The sequence below is a fragment of the Chroicocephalus ridibundus genome, chromosome 1, assembly GCF_963924245.1.
Source record: "Chroicocephalus ridibundus chromosome 1, bChrRid1.1, whole genome shotgun sequence".
NCBI lineage: Eukaryota > Metazoa > Chordata > Aves > Charadriiformes > Laridae > Chroicocephalus > Chroicocephalus ridibundus.
The window spans coordinates 29,116,011-29,133,034 of NC_086284.1; the positions used below are offsets into that span (position 1 = coordinate 29,116,011).

General features: G+C 40.2%; 1 protein-coding gene across 3 annotated transcripts in view; it reads right to left on the reverse strand.

Moving 5' to 3' along the window:
- Window positions 1-17,024, reverse strand: part of DCLK1 (doublecortin like kinase 1) — a 253,203-nt gene that overhangs the window by 39,028 nt on the left and 197,151 nt on the right. For all 3 annotated transcript variants that reach the window (XM_063332780.1, XM_063332771.1, XM_063332788.1), the window contains 4 exons: window positions 11,570-11,654; window positions 10,104-10,212; window positions 5,138-5,195; window positions 4,250-4,369 (listed from right to left, as the gene is read on the reverse strand). In XM_063332780.1, the coding sequence (XP_063188850.1) occupies window positions 4,250-4,369; window positions 5,138-5,195; window positions 10,104-10,212; window positions 11,570-11,654 (372 nt within the window). The remainder of the gene's footprint in view (window positions 1-4,249; window positions 4,370-5,137; window positions 5,196-10,103; window positions 10,213-11,569; window positions 11,655-17,024) is intronic.

Here is a 17,024-nt window from a genome sequence, read left to right on the forward strand (position 1 = left end):
AAATATTTGGCAAAAGTACAATACCATGTACTTCATGGCATTACCTGATCCCTAAGTATTAGATATCAGCATGTGGCAAAATATGTGGGATAAATAATCTGTCTTCCCTAAGCTCCTTCCTGTGAAGCCCCTGTACCAGCTGCTTTTTAACATGAGGTAGTGGATTAGACAGATCTTTGGTCTTATCTAATATGTTCCAGATGCTCAGGAGAAGTGTCAATAACATCAGCGAAGGATCTGCCTCCAAACAAAGAAAACAGAGCGAGCTGAGATCTGAGAGGAGAGAAGGAAAGAAGCTGAACCTTAAAAAGAGAAGGGAAAAGTCAAGTCAGATGAAAAAGAACAACTGTTCATGTGCAAGAGAAACCAAACTCAGAAAAAGAGAGAGGCTGCAGAGCACATTAAGAGAGTCAAGTCAATTTGAAGCAGAATCGTTTTCTCCAGTTAAGCAGCCTACTTTACTAGGTAAAGTTTCTTAGCAGGTAGCTTGGTAAGAAAAAAGGGCACATATTTAGTCTGTGGGATTCTCTGCGTTAAAAGAGAGGCGGTATCCTGCAAAGAGTTAACGGAGCTGACAGCTCTATCAGGCAGAATTGTTTTCAGACCTCCCTTTCCCTGAAGAGCACTTTAACCTGCAAGGTTCTGCTTAGCCGATTCGCACAGCAGGTCACTATCATTTACTCAGGCACAAGGGGTGAGTTCAGGATGACATTTCAGTCTTAAATCCCCTCTTCTGGAGTGAAATGGGACCAGTAACATCTGAAGGCAGTTTTTATCATCTGTGCACATGAGGAAGTGTACTTGGAAGTACAGTAACCAATTATTTATTTATTACCTTGTTATGTAAATGATATAATCTCTCTTTTCTTCTGCAAAAGTGAAATCATATCCTGGAGCAGTAAAGGAAACTCTGCAATAAATCTTGCTTGTTAAATTGGCCAAACCCCTGTTAGGTTTGAATAACAATTTTGTTTCGCTGTGTAAAAAGGCAACGTGCCAGAAACCAGGTCCTTGCTTCCTTTTACAAGCACCACTTGCAATGTGTTTATATTTGTATTTATGAAGTGCTTTTTCTTACACTTTACAAAGCAATGAATGGCCTATCTGCCAGGAGGTGAGGGCAGTATTTGCAGCAGCCACTTATGTCAAACATGTTACTGCCAATTAATGCAGGGTGGTATTAACTGAAACCGTGCTCCGCAGTTATCAAGCCTTTTCTCCTTGAATTTCTTTCCTGTCTGTGAGTTTGATTTAAAGTCAGGTCTTCAAAAGGCAGTCAATAACAGATGGTTAATCAATTCTAACAGTGCGCGCTATGAAATGGTCATAGGCAGCAATCGGTGAATTAACAATTAATGTCTTTCCAGAAATACCTTCCCTGGTGCCCATAGAGTATAACAAGGCCTTTCCCGACCCCCCACCCCCCGCCAATTAAATATTAAGGAATAGATGTTTGCTTCAAAGAAACAAAGTTAAATTCCCAGGATTAGGATATTCTAAATATCTTCTATTATTCCACATAAAAGGAAAGAACACTAAAACAGTGCTCTCTCAGATACCTGACCTACAGAGATGTCTACAAAGCCCTTCTAAAGCATAACTAAAAGCATAAATATCTTAGCATGGGCAGCAATCCTGAAGAGTAAAGAAGAAAGACTGCAAGAAAACAGATTTTTCCAGAAAGTGAATATAATGGATGGTTTCCTTTATATGCATCTTTTAGGCTAGTTATTTTGTAAGAGTTTTCGGTCCCCTCCCCTCTTATTTAGCAGAGTAGGACATTGATTAAAAATCCACCAGGGACTACAGTTTGAACATTTTTCAAGCACGAACAGCACAGCAGGTTGCACCCATAAAGCCAGCTATGTGCTTATGGCTTGGCATGTTAGACAAGGCACAGCTTTTACTTCTTAGCACACCTCATGGGGCCAAGATGAAGGATTTGTCAATGCAGGCTGGAGCCGTGGCTACAGTAGATTACAAGGCTGTGCAAGAGTACTGAGGTACCTTTGAACAAGCTCTCACGGACACTGGGAAAAACCTGCAGTAGCATGGGTCTCAGAGTGAGCCCACTTATCATATAAAAGAGACGTAATTACGACTAAAATAGTGTTAGACAGCTAATGGCATCTGATCTGAAGCTGTGCTATTTCACGTTGCACTCCCGAGTGTGGGAGAATCACAGAATCTTCAGAATCACAGAATCTTCAGAGTTGGAAGGGACCTCTAGAGATCATCTAGTCCATCTCCCCGAGAGGGCTGTGACTATGAAGAAGGTGGGAAAGTTCTTCCAGGACTGGCTACATAGAGCGATTCGTGGTATGGAAGAGTGCCAGTATTTTGAGTTTCTTCTTAGGGTTTAACCTCTCCACAAAAGACTAAACAGGGATGCCAGGTACCCTGTCAGCTCCTTGCCACCAGCATTTCCCAGTGTGCTTCCTCAGAACTTGAAGGTGGTGGACAGCAGGGTTAGCTGGACCATGGCACCACTCAAGCCAAGGAGGGCATCAGGGAGACTCCAACCTAAGAGGACAACGTTGCCATCTCCTGAGCTGAGGAGAATAGTTTGAGCTTCTCATGGTTAACAAGGCTGTTAACCATGGCTGTTAACCAGCCTGCCACAAGGACAGGGAAGATCTGTGTCCCCCCACCCATGGGCCCCACCTGACAGCCTCCTTTGCCTGTATGGCACAGCGACTTTGCGGAGAGCAAGGATGTGCAGCTCCACACTGGAAACAGCTTGTATCACTGCGCTGCCAGAGCACAGGAGATAACAGAACAAACTAAAGACTTTTCATTCTCCTTGCTTTCCAATTCCAGCGCAGAGCTTGAGACACTCTTTAAGAAACACTTGTACCTGGGATCAATCCTATCTAACATCTCAAGGAGGTGCCTACATTAAAAACATCCCCTAATCTCCACCTACAACCAGTGCAAAGCAGATAACAATCCTGCTTGCCAAAATTGCTTTCTCTCACGACCTCTGGTGGTGCCTGTTTCTAACCAGGGATACAGAGGATGTCTACTGAAGGTGACCACACACTTAAGTGGAAGTGATCTAGCTGCCAGGGTTCAGAGTGCCTGATTTGCTCACAAGTGTTGAGCGTGCACATACAACAGGACTGCACGGAAATGATGCTGATGCTGCACAGCTTTATTGTCATCGTTGTCCTTAAACTCTTAGAACTGTGGATTTCCCAGGTGTAGGCATGAAAAGCTGCCTTGATCAAGACACAGAAATGGAGATGGCTGCTGGAAAGACCTCCTGCGCACAGAACAGCTGTGGAAGGAAGGAGAATCCCTAATTCCATTAGTCAATGTGACAAACAGGTGTATTCTGTTAAAATAAATATGGAGGACAAAATGTCCTCAGTGGTTCTCTGTCCTAATTTAGACAATTTGCTCAAATGTATTTTTACCGTCTTTTATGCACAGTGACATACTTGTGTATTAGTACCAGAACCGAGAGCTAAATCCATACTTCACGCACTTCACTGTTGACAGTATAGGGGCAAGGGATGGCCTGGTCTGAGTTTCATAATCCAATTTGAATATGTAAAAATTCCACTGGCGAGTGAAATAAATGCAATGCATGAGATCTGGAAGTTACTATGAAGAAATAAGTAGGACCACAGACATAAAATGCTGCATTTGCAAACTTACTTTTCAGAATAGAATTATGCTTTAAATAGCAGGATTTTCTCTTTCACCTCCCCCCTCCTCCAGCTTAAATTTAAATTATTATCAAGGATGCAAACTTGACAATGTTTTAATATAAATCAGTAGAGAAAAAGTACAGGTAATATTGTTTACATTTAACATAAATTAATGAAATTTAATTAAACTATTTTATGAAAGAATATTGAATTTCGAAGACTAATATTTACAGCTATTCAGACTGGGTATATTTGCAGCTCACCTCCAGGCAGATGTATTTTTTAAAGATAAAACTTTTTGAAGAGAATTCTTTTAGGAGAGCAAATAAAACTGGGGATCTCTGAAGTACTGTCCATAGAGCAATTCTGAGTGTGGTTTACAGAAAGATTTGAAGCATTTTAAATCTATAAAAAATATCTGACGGTTGGTTACACATCTTTCAGTAGGGTGCTGGACAAGACTACCTTCAGACCTTCCTTCCATTCTAAATTACTCTGTCATTCCACGATTTTTGGTAAGCTTTGGTATCAATGACATTTCTGAATATGGTTGAATCAATTTTTAAGAAGCAGCTTATCTCCAAAATACTCACCTTTACAAGTTCCATGACAAGGTACAACTCAGTCGGCATGTCCATCTCCTCAATCAGAAGGACAATGTTGGGATGCTTGACTCGTCTTAAAATAGATACCTCGTTCTGGATCATGTGCTCCTGCCACACAAAAGAAATCTTTAATGACTACGGGTTGGTGGGAAAAACTCTCACCTTCGCTGTACAGTGGAAAACACAGAGACGACTGGGACCTCCATGGATTCTTCAGGGTTTTTTAAAATGGTAACAGATGTTGCCTCCAGCAATATGAAAGGAACACATCTAGAAACAACACCAGTGTGATAACTGAAAGAAGAACAGAGAGTAGAACATAGAAAAAGAAATGGAGGAAAAGACAAGTTTCTGATGCAGAGAAAAGTTAAATATGGAAGCTTCTAAAATTTTTTCTCCAGTACAGAATCTTTCCATTTAAAAATATGATAGCATCTTCTCAGAGAACCTTTTGTTATAGATGTCAAAAGCTAACAGAAATTCACTTAGTATAAAACTGATATCAATTTGATCAGCCTTGCAAACTATTTGATGTAGTGACTGGTGTTATTATAATTACTAGTATTATTTTTCTGTTTTCTATAACATCTGGGATTATGAAAGCTAGAGGATGTAATTACAGGGGTAATGAGCAAGGGGAGTGAGTGCACCCACACACAAACAACCAAGTGGAGAATCAACGCAAGCATCTAGAAAGGCACACTGCAGCCTCTTATACTCCAAGGGTCTCCAGAAGCCAGGCAAAGGTTTCAACCAAAAAGATTCTAACACTTGCCAGGAAGAAAAGTACCAACAGCTTTCCAAAATGATCTCTCACAAAATGTTTCTTGAAAAAAAAATTAAGCTTTTGGTCTCATATGATTTTTTTGTACTTACTTTTCCTCTACATTTACTTTTTTTGATTATTTTCAGAGCATATTCTCTACCAGTTGATCTGAGGAAAGAGAAAAGAAAAAATTGTATGTTCAATCACATTGAATATTTTTCTCAGTCAAGTTTGTATTTTTCATTTGAGCACAGTAGGTCTGGGCAAGAATTCTATTCAAGTATTTGTTTCGTCAAGGAATGAAGCTTGGAATTGTGAACTTGAGTCAAATTTATCGAATACGTGTGCCTGAGAAAAAATCATTAAACTTTTTTTTTTTTTTAAATTAAGACATTTCAATGTTTTCAAAACATAATCACTTGATTTTTTTTCATTTTGTAGTGGTATTTGTTGTTTCTGCTGCAGTTTTATGTAAAAATATTATACAGTATATAAAAATATTATACAGATACAAATCTTCTCAAAGCCCAGAAGTTTTGTTTTCTGTTATACAAAAATATACTAGCTATGGAAAATACTTCTATTTTTTACTTAAAATGATAAGTCATTTGTTTGCACATCTATACTCACAACTGCTATGATAAAAACGTCAGTCCTTGGAATAATGTTTTACGTATTCAGTAAGTATATGGTATTTAGCAGAGTTAGATATGATGTTTATGGGACAGAATACGAAAGGTTCTGGAGACAGTAAGAAATTATAGAGAATTAGTTCAGGATGAAAACACATTTCCAATACCATACAATGTTTATCGCTTCCACATATATATAGATATTTAGTATATAGAATGATAACACAGAAAAATAAACTTCTAGACAAGTTAACAATATCAACTTCCATTTCTTAATCAAGTTACAAACCCAAAAGATGGCCGTAAGGATGAAACCAAGAATCTCTGTTCGCAAGTTAAGGCTAAATGGAGAATGGGTAATATAAAAAGCTCTTACTGAAACACGTCCATTTTGCAATAAAAATCTAAACAATTTACAAAAGTCTATTACATTGCCCTTAGGCATATGTCTGGTTAAAAAATAAAGAAAAAAATAACCTCTCAAGCATACGGGGTGATTTTTTTTTTCTTTCTTCATTTAGCAAAACATAGTTACACTGATACATTAAATTGATATATAATAAGTTAAATAGAGAGATGAGTGTACCTAGACGTTTGCACAGTCTGTCAAATAGGACCTGCAAAGTGAGTCATAAACTGAAAGCACTGCTTTAGGAAAACAACTGGGCATTTTCATTGCCATATTTAAGCATGGAGAACTCCTCTGGCAATGATGTAACACTAGGTATTAATTTAAGTGAAAACGGGGACTTAAATAAAAAGAAAAAAAACCCACAAAATATTAATTCAGTTTGAGTTCCCAGGTCAGCAGGGAGCAAAGAAAGTCTGTATTAAGACATCAATTAAAAGACTGTGCAAAGAAATTACACTGGATGACGATGTTTATGACTTGCAAAAAAAAATACAGCATGGCTGTTAAAGACTTCAGCAAACAAAAATTAAAAACTTCTCGTATCTGTACTCCCCCACAAAAGGCTTTAATGCTACAGCCCCCGGAAACGGGCCACGCTCCTCATGGGGTACCCCTTCCCCGTGTTGCTGTTTGGTGGTTTGAGACCCAGCTCAGTGCGGGGAGAGGCAGAGATATGGATACTATTTTTTGGGGAATGGAAGGAGGAGGTAGGAGAAAGACTATTAGAAATCAAGATATCTGGGGTTCAAACTCAGACAAAATATGCCCTCTTTCAATAAGAATCTCTTTCAAGCTCCTTGGTTGCCCTAGGAATGCTTCCTTTCTGTCATGAGAAAGGAAATGGATGGTTTTTGTTGGCCATGGGAGACTCCATGTACTCCAAAACACTGGGAAATCTGAGCTAGTGAGGAAATGTCAGAATTTGGAAGTATCTGAAAGTTAAAAATGAACACATATGAAAACACCGCAGGACAAATTGCACATACGATGGAGCAAATATGTAATGAGCAGATGACAACTCTGACTGCTCTTTGTTTTGGTAAAAAGAAAATTAAAGCTAAGATAATGCAAATCCTTTCCCCGAAAAAGCTGCAGAACCGCAGGCTGTCAGCAGCGCTGCAACCTCCGTAACTTACACACCCGCCAAAAAATCTGCACGGCCACACCAGAAACTCATGGTGAAACGGGCATATCATCTCTCACCTATCACTCAACCCAAACAATAAAAAGGTGCCGCACGAAGTAGGAAACACATTATGGTTGGATAAAAGTCTGGACCCACAGCTCTACTGCAGGGCACAGAGTTAGACTTCCAGTTCAAAACAGGGCTCTGTGCCACAGTTCTTGGCTGTTTTAACCTTTTGTGAAGTTCACAGAGACTTCCACTGCACTGGAGACAAAAATCTACCTTCGTTATTTTTGTGTGTGCATTAAATATATTTGTGTGTGTGTGTGTGTGTTTCTGTGCGCACCTTCACAGAATGCCATTTAGAAGTTCCCACCTGAAAATTTTGAAGATCATTTTTTGGTTTCTGTTTAGACTGTTTGTTGTCAGAGGAAAAGGCCTGTGAATGCATTTGAAGAGTGGCTAACCAGTACACACAGACTGGTCTCCTGGTCTCCACAGCTATGGAGAAGAAGTATCCATGTGATCAGTGAAGATGTGTAACAAGACCCATTCCTACTTGCTTAACACCTCAAGGCGCTATTCCTTTGAAGTCTAACGCACACAGGAATTGTATGTGAGAAGAAAGTAGAAAAGTCCTCGGTCCCAAGCATCACCCCATCAATTCTGGCTCTGCAAATGATGGACATATCAGACTTTGAAGTGAGGTGTTTTTTGCTTAGAAAGATTGTGAAGAATGTTTTTGAAGGGGTTTTACATGTACTGGCTTTAATTTACCCTCTGAGCCTTTAATTTCTCCTTCCACACTTGTGACGGCAAAGGTATCCTGCTTTAGAAGTGGAAACTAACAGATATAATTCTACTTTAATTTCCAAGCTCTCCCAAAGTAGTAACTTTCTGATAGAAATGGGATCTATGGAATGGTATGGCTCAGAGACCATATGTATCTGGGAATACCTGAGTAATCGCGCTATTTGAGCACATATTCACTAGTTATGTCGTGTTACTGGATACTTCTGGGACCAGTGGGACAACCAAAAGGACAGAAAACAGTTTTCACTTAATCTCTCGAGGCTACTGTAATCAGTATTATTTTTAGGTGTGGTGAGACCTATATTTATTTTTGTTCATGTCTTTTCTCTCAGCTTGAGAAGAGTTGTAAAATGCACGCTTGCACATTTGAATTGGCTCTCAGCACAACCAGCACTTTCAGCTGAATGACAGTGTATCAAAACCTCTTTTTTTTTTCTATATTGCATTGTAATCTGTTTCTCTCAGTCACTGCTCACTTTACTTTTAGCTTGCCTTTTTCTCTTTTTTTAGCTATATGTTTTCACCCATGTTTTTCATGAGTTCTGCCCCTTCCATAGGGTTTAACAGTGCTTTCTTACTTCCATATTGTTTTGCTTTGCTTCCTTTAGGTTTCTACATTCCTCAATTTTGTGTTCAGACCCCAGGGTTTGACCTGAAGAGCTATCGCCCTCCGGATGACCAGCTCTACCATGAACTCACTCTGACAGAGCTCTAAAGGCCTCACAAGAGCTTTGGCCAAGTCCCACGATCATACTGTCAGCTGATACAAAATCCACTCTTCCCCCTTTCCCCAACAGCTGTCTTCATGGTCTCTGACTTGCCAGATTTTCAGATGCAGAGCAGGACCTGTCATTTTCCAAAGAGACTCTAGTTTAAAACCAGCCAAGCTAATTTATCATCATCTACCATGAGATCTAATCTTGACTTCCTCTCTAAGGTTAACATCACATTCTTGCAGGCTAAAGAGCAAAAGTTCTTTCTTTGAGCCCAAAGATGAGGTTACAGTCTTCTGCAAGAGTCCCCTCTCTAGGATATAGTAATAGGGAATATAAAAACTTCACTCACGGAATTTCATTATCAGATCTTGCCTTCTCTATTGTTCTTTCTTTTGGACATCTCTAGCTCTGGCAGTCTTTTGCCTTCTCTGCACCGCTACTATCTAACAAGACCCATCTTACAATCATTTCACATACAGGTACCTTCTGTCTTTTTTACCCCATTTTCTCCTATTTTTAACAATATCACCAAAACGCACCTGCAGTTCTGCTCAGAGCACTGTTGTCTTTGTTCCCTACTTTTTACACTCTTAACGCTGGATAGAGCCAGTTCAAACCTGGTTCATGACCTTCCTGACCAGATTTAGAAACCAACACCTGAGCTACTCAACCTGGACACTTTCAGCAACACCAACATTTGAGGCGACTTGTGACTTTTCTAACCTGGAGTGGGTGTTTAAAATCTGTCTCGAAGGGTAACTGTTCTCACCTCTTAGCAGTAAAGGGCACTGAAGAAGTTAGATTTTGATGTCTGCAGTGCAGGCTCCTAAAGTTGGATGGAGCTCACATAATGACATAAAGCAGGCAAGCAGGAGATAGATGCCCATTTAACTCAAGATAAACATGGAAGAGGTTACTCCTCAGTGTCAGATGGCACAACAGATGGATCCAAAGTCAGCCCTTTGTGCTGACCACCACCACTACGCCGCACACACAAAACTTCCAGACATCTTTACAGAATGCTCCTACATGTGAAATGTTTCATTGGTCATTCACTGTAAAGGGAGGGTTGCAAGAATATACTGCCAGAAAAGATGTTATTTCAGTGCAACAAGAAAGATTTAACACAAAGAACTGGTAAAATCATGCAGAGTGCAGCAGAAAAAAACCATATAAAACCCACAAAGAATTAAATTCATAGATTGTCCCTTGGACTCACTCTTTTTTTCATATGAGAGGGCATTAGTCTAGTTTTTCCATCTGACATTGAGCCGTTACCTTATTACACATCCTACATTCTACAAATAAAGACATGATCTAGAAAAAGCATGACATTAATGATTACTTTTTCAGCAATAAGCATGTTATCCTCCTCACCTTTCTATACACTCCTTCACAATAGCAAAATTTCCATCTCCTATAGTCCTTCCAACTTTGTATCGCTCTGCTATCGATGCTGGAACCTGGAAACCTTCCTCCAACACTTCTGAAAGAATCATTAGTACATTTTTATTGTTAGTGAAGGAAACACAGATGTTGCACATAACATGCATTTTAAGTCTATGGTTTAGGAGCCTGGAAACCATTCAGAGTCAGTATCTCACTTACTGTACAGTGAAACCATGCTGCTGACATTGTATATACTCAACAGGTTTCACACAGATACCATAATGAAAAATAAGACTTCTGGGGGCTCAAACATACCACCGTTCGAGTGTTACATAGTTTACCATTCCCATTGCAATATGCCCCCAGGACAAAACCAAAATTGTATTTTTTTAATTATGAGAAGGCCTCTGTGATCTGCACAAGCGCAGACCAGCCTCCAAAAAGGGTTGGAACTCCTTGACACAGCATGATTAAATATATGTACCAAAGAAGTCCAACACTCAAGCACTTATTTTATTACATCCTGTAAACTGAGACATCCATAAAACTCCTCATGTGCTAAGTGCTAGTTCTCCCCCTCCCCCAATATTAAATATTTAGTTTTTAAACAAATGTTCTCAATAATACTACCTCGCATGTAACCTGGGCACCAGATGTTTAGGTAAAATTGCATTACACAGTGTCTAAGCATAAGAAAAGTTTGTAGTTTCATGTGCTTTAGTGCTCATTCATGTACCATTATTTTTAAATGTATTTGAAATAGCGCGTTACAAATACTTAACATGCCTCTAAAAGCTGACTGTAAACTGCAGCTGATACAAACTACTATATAAATATAACGTAAAAAGGCCTCTCAAAAACGTGACTTGAATTTACACTCTTTAAGACAGCGCTTTTAACTGTATCGTCATCTCTCCTTTGTTCCAGTTTAGTATTAAAAGGGAATGTTATGATACGTGGAGGCTGGTGTTTCCCTGGATTTACAGGCAGCAGGAAGAGTTACTGTCAAACAGGAGCACGTACACACACTTACATATACGTGCGTGTGAACTGGCAGTACTGGAGCTGACACCATCCCTTGGCCAACTTGCTCAAAGCCTTAGTATGGGATGAGATTAATCACTTCTGCGGAAAGACCCAGGACTGCAGTATGTTCTTTAGTACCATGACAGAGGAGACAAAAAGTGAGTGAAATAACCCGGTCAGCACTGTGTCACCTGCAGAACTAATATCTCGAGTACCCTGCAACAAAAACACCTCTGAATAGGGATGTCCGGATCAAATCTGATCCGGAGTGAACCTAACCGTTTTGCTAAGGCTGATGAGTCTCCTTACGGAGAGGCATCCAGCCCGCAACGCTCCCACCTTCTCCGGCAGGAAGAATGACTCATTTCCTACACAGCTGCTGTTATCACTACATTGACTGCTTTGAAATGTCAGCCTTCAAATGTTACCTTCTGCAGGTCCATCATTTTCATCCATAGAGCTGCAGACTTTGGTGGATGCTAATGAGGTAGAGGAGCCACTGTGTTGGGAGCTCTGGAAATGGAGAGACACAAATGAAAACAGATGATTTTTAAGGAGCACGAGTACCCGCAGCACGTTCCTGCTGGACACACGTCCCAGAGAGCCTTCAGTGTTCCCTATGTACAGTATCAGTCTAATTTGGTGGAGGGATATGTGGATGCTTGGGAAGAGTCCATTTTTTCCACTGAAATTACACTTTTTTTTACCCTCGGGTTCATAGAGATATCCCCGATCCATCATGTGCAGCGATGTGCAGCAACAGTTTTATGTATGGTCCATTAGTTCCTCCCTGTTCCACACACATTTTGGCAGGGAAATCTGAGGAGCTGCATGCCCTCTGCAGGCAGGAGACTGTTTTGTCAGCGCCATCGTTAACCCAGCAGGCACCAGAAGCATGAACGTCTGTTTTGACTGAAGTTGGCTTTGTAATGGGCAGAATTCCTCCTCCCTCTGGTGAAATCCTCCCCAGTTGTGTTTTAGAAGGGAGAAACCGTTATGGTAATGTATGGAGAAAATAAAACGTCGGGGTGAATAACGTTTGCTTTTTTGGAAAAGCATTTGATTGGGCATAGCTCACCTGAGGCATGGGTCTGTACCTCAGTTTTAAGTACTTGTACAGCAAGTGCCTACGTTTGCTTATACAGTTAATGGGGGGAGGACGGCATCTCTGTAGGCTCTAGAAGCAGACTCGTAGCCACCCGGCTTGGATGCCAAAAGTATAGGAGGCAGGATCTCACTAGGGAAGCCTTCCAAAGCACCTACCAACGTCTACCAGTTACACACGGACTCTAGGCATGTACTTTAGGAAGACAGCTTCATCACGCATCTAGATGGATGAAACTACACTGACATATGAGACAGACTAGACTTCACCCCAAAATTTTATCCTGTGCTGCATAACGATTATATAAATGTCTCTTCAGGATTCTCCCATCTTCAAAGGAAACCAGAAGAAGCTACAAATGTAACAGTGGTCCTTTAAACTTACATTATTCTGAGTATTTCCTCAGGTCCTCATGTTGCAACATAAGTGTGAAGTATTCAGAGGATTTCCAAAACTAAAACCTTCTCGGGTTCACACGCTGAAAGGTTACAAAGTGCTGCGGTATTTAATTACCTCCTTCAGCCTATATGTTACATAAATTGCAGGCTGTACTGCATGTAACTAACACTATCAGCTCCTCATCTGTGTTTGCAAGGTTATCTCGATGCCCACAATCAGGGTGCCAGTCCACTTCACAAATTTAACACGTCTTCTTTGGAATGACAGCGCATAGCACAGCCGACGGCTGGAGCAAGAATAACTAACAATGCAGCAGTTGGGATTTTTGCCAAGTACGGAGCCAGGGAGAAGGCAGTCAGCAGAGTTAAAACCTGGCCAATATGCTCAGTTCATTTGAACAGACTAACTTTTAATTTCTCCCTCAATAGATTAAGGTCAGATGATTTAGACAAAGGCTGAACTTGGCCTATTTTTCGCTAAATAATCCTGAGAGCTTGCACATCCCGTCTACCAAGAGATTCTTTGCTCTTTTTTTCTTTTAATCAACCCCAGCTCATTCTTTTCATCCACCCGAGCATTACTTCTGAGCTTTGACCAGAATTAAAAATTGCATTAATCAGTTTTTGGACTACTTTTGCTGCCTCTTGACAACAGAAGTGAGCGCTGACTGATTTTATGCAGCTCTCCAAGGTATGGCTGCCCTTGTTTCATGATTAGGATGTGTTTATGTATGTGCCACTCCTGTGATAAATACCCTGCAGGACGTCCCAGTAAAAACTTACCTCTGGTTCTTTTTTGAACAAATGAGCAGATGAGGATCAAGGGAACGGGAAAACACTAGGAGTTCTCATGCCTGGAGAAGTCACTCTCAAAGTCTATTTTTATACACGTGTAATGAGCGAATTGTTTCCTTTACACTCCTGCTTGTAAAATAAGCAGAAAAACATGTTTTCTCTACTCATTCTGCTGTGTCTGTTTGTTTCGCTAGACCAGGCATCCAATTTCTTACTTCTTTTCCCACTCCACAGCATCTTCTTGAAGGAATTACAATTTAAATATGTTGAATATTTGTTACATATACAATCAGGAACTAATCTTCAGAAAATTTAAGGGCTACAACACAAAAAACTTAGTGGTAGATTTTCAGTAGATTATTGAACAGCTAGTTTATTCAGTTTTCTGCATTTTAAATAGAGAGATTACACTTTTCAGCAGGCGTTAGGTCAGGCACTGCTGACTACGAATCGCTGCAGCTTTCCGTAGCAGTTTGACGGTCTCTTTACGGAGCCTCACACTCATCATTATTCGTGAGAACGGGAGACGGGAAAATCAAGACCTATCTCAGTGGCCACTGCTTCTCAGAATGGGTGCCTAGAGAGACTCAAATTTCTATTTGGGAACCTAATTTCTGAAGGACCCTCAAGCTGAGGTTTAGCTGAGAACTGCAACTGCTCAGTCCTTCCAAAATTAGATGCCTTCGAGCACCCATTTCAGTAAATCACTTCAACAAGTGCTTCACTTGAAATACAAATAGTCTTAATGGCCCACACATGACTGAAATTAAATTCTCTCCCAAATATATGTCTTAGGTATAGCTCCCTAAATATCTATTTAGCCTAGGTTTAGTTAAACAAACTGAAAAAAAACAAAGTGGCCCATAGAAAATATAAAGGAAATAAAACAAGAACATGAGATCAATTTTTTAAGTGCTCCTCTTACTTTTCTTATTGACACTACGTAAGTATGGGAAGGCTAAGATGACATTCATAACTGAAGAAGAACTAAAGTGATGCATCAGTAGCATATACTGTACCCCGGGTCTGCAAACAAAGCAGACAGCCCCTCCGGGGAGTTCCGCGAGCGAAGCACCAGCGCGTGAGCAGAGGCACAGCTCGCCCCTGACGAGGAAGCAGTAGCTAAGGAAGCATTTGCTAAAAATACATGTTGGGATTTTCAAAACTTCAAACTTTGAAATTTTTGACCTAATTGAAAAATCAGAAGAAAACGCATACTTTTCATTACCTTTGCTGAACCCCTCCCATTAAAACAACAGATTAAAGAGAAATCAGGACCTGTACATTTGCATATGTTCACCGAGCCTGCTGACGGACCCCCTTCCACAATTAAAGAGATGTTACTAGGTAAACATGACACAAATATTTTCCTCTTTATTCAGTCCGCTGGAACAACAGGCAGGCATTTATTTATTTATCTTCACTTCAGCTAGAAGGACATTCCATTTATTTAGACTTTAATTAGCTCGTTGTTCTCACAAGCTGAAAGCCCTCCGGGTCCAGCAATCCTTGTGGGTCTCGGAGTTCCTTCCAGTTGGCTTGCCAATCGTGAGGCAGTCTGTCGCGCAACGCTGTTGCTCTCACAGCTGTGGACCCCACCAGGGATATTGCGCACGGGGAGGGGGCGAGGGGGGGGGAGGGGAAGAAAACAAACTCTAAGCAAGAGCATAATCCCTTCAACACACAGACCTTAATGCAATTAGCTGTTTTAATTTTAAGAGATGCTGAGGTGCTTGAAATGTCATCACTTTTACACAGATTGAAAGGGGTCCAGTTGCACAGGTTGCCAGCACATGGCCATTTTTATGGCACACCTCCATAAAAGCGATGGCATAAAAAAATCAGGTCTTTGGTGTAAGGATTTCGGATCCTATTCAGGTTTATATAACAGATGGCCAGCACACCACACATCTCATTGATGTGAATGGAAACATTAGCGCTATAGAGTTTCATCCATGTCTCACTGGGAGATTTATTTAGCAACTGCTATGTAAATAGTTTGCATCTCAGTGGAAATTGCGCTAAATCCATGACACAAAAAGGCAGCAAAACAAACAGTACTGTAATTTCTCTCTCCCCATACTCACCTTTGTCCTAAATTAATCTTAAAATCCCATTCCAACTAAACAGCAGGAATTATTCTTGAGGACTACCAGTATCAGCACTTATGAAAAGAAACTTTAACAAGTATGAGTAGGAAGTTTGTTAATGTAATTCAGATTCCTGAATCTTAAACCCCAAACACCACATTATATTTTCCAAACCTCTCAAAACCTTTATTAGCGCATATGGAGTCTACAAAGTCTCTCAACAATAGATTCCTTTGTATTTTCCTAGCATGAAGGAAGCATCTGGATGAAATGTGAGTAACAGAAATGCACACAGGTGTAACGCTAAGTTTTGGATCTCATACAGAGTTCTGCTCTTTTAGAAATGGGCTCAATGAAGCAAAGATTAGAATTAGTAAACAAAGTGTAAATTCAGGAAGAAGGCTCAGGATAGGGGAATTATTAATGTCTTTAAACGATGCCTCCTAAGTTTTTCCCTATTCTGAAAAATTCTACAGAATTTTAAAAAAAAAGCATAGAGAAAAAGCTATGTGCGTCAGTTATACATGTATGATAAAGTTCAAGTCGGCAAGGATAAACAGGATTAAAACCCAAACTAAACAGTTAAGCAACCATGCTCACCTCTTTTGGAGCCCATTCTAGTGTTCAGTCTGGTTCTAAATAGCTTTGGCAAGGTAGCCATCATGAATTCCTGACATGGCCAGTTCCTTAGCCTAACGATCAACACGATTAATGGTAAAATAGACAACAGCCCAGTGCAGGTATTAGCTCTGAAGGACTTCGAAGTGTTCAACAAATTCCTGTAATACGTAACAGTGTTAAGCAAGCAGGGAGTGAGTCAATACAACAAAATGGTACATCTCCAGAGAACAAAAGGTAAAGCAGAGGACAGCTGGTTTAAAACAGTATAATAATATTATTTTGATGAACCTTTTAGGAGACAAATTCAGCTTTTTATTATTCAATTTAGAGAGAAGCAAAGGGTTACACTGAAACGCCCTCTCCCAACCCTGTCCAGCAAAAAATGTTTTTGATTTTCCTTTGTTTAATTGCTTACATTTTTTGGCCCAGCCAGCTGAGACGGGAAACAAGTTTTCATGTAAACAGTACAGAGCTGGCAAAAAATTACTTTGCGGAGAAACAGCAAATCCACAATCTTCATGCTGAAAGAATGGAAGCCAATGGAATTCAATGTACAGAAAGAGAAATGATGCAGTTTTCTTTTCAAATTCGGCCACTGCACTAAACTGACACATAAGATCCAAATTTATAAACCACTTCATCTAGAAAGGAACAATAAAACATGTACACAAACCTGCTGCCCTGTCTTGTTAGACGCTTGACTTAAGAGAGGCCCTGCACAGGGAAATGATATTTTGTTCATTTACGCAATTCAGGATTTACACAGCTTGGAGAAGAGAAGTTCAGACAACACAAGCAATAATCCGGCGTGTATTATTCAGGAACTTTCGTTGGTTTTCTTCTTTGAGGGACAGAGGGACTAATGGGAGAGTCT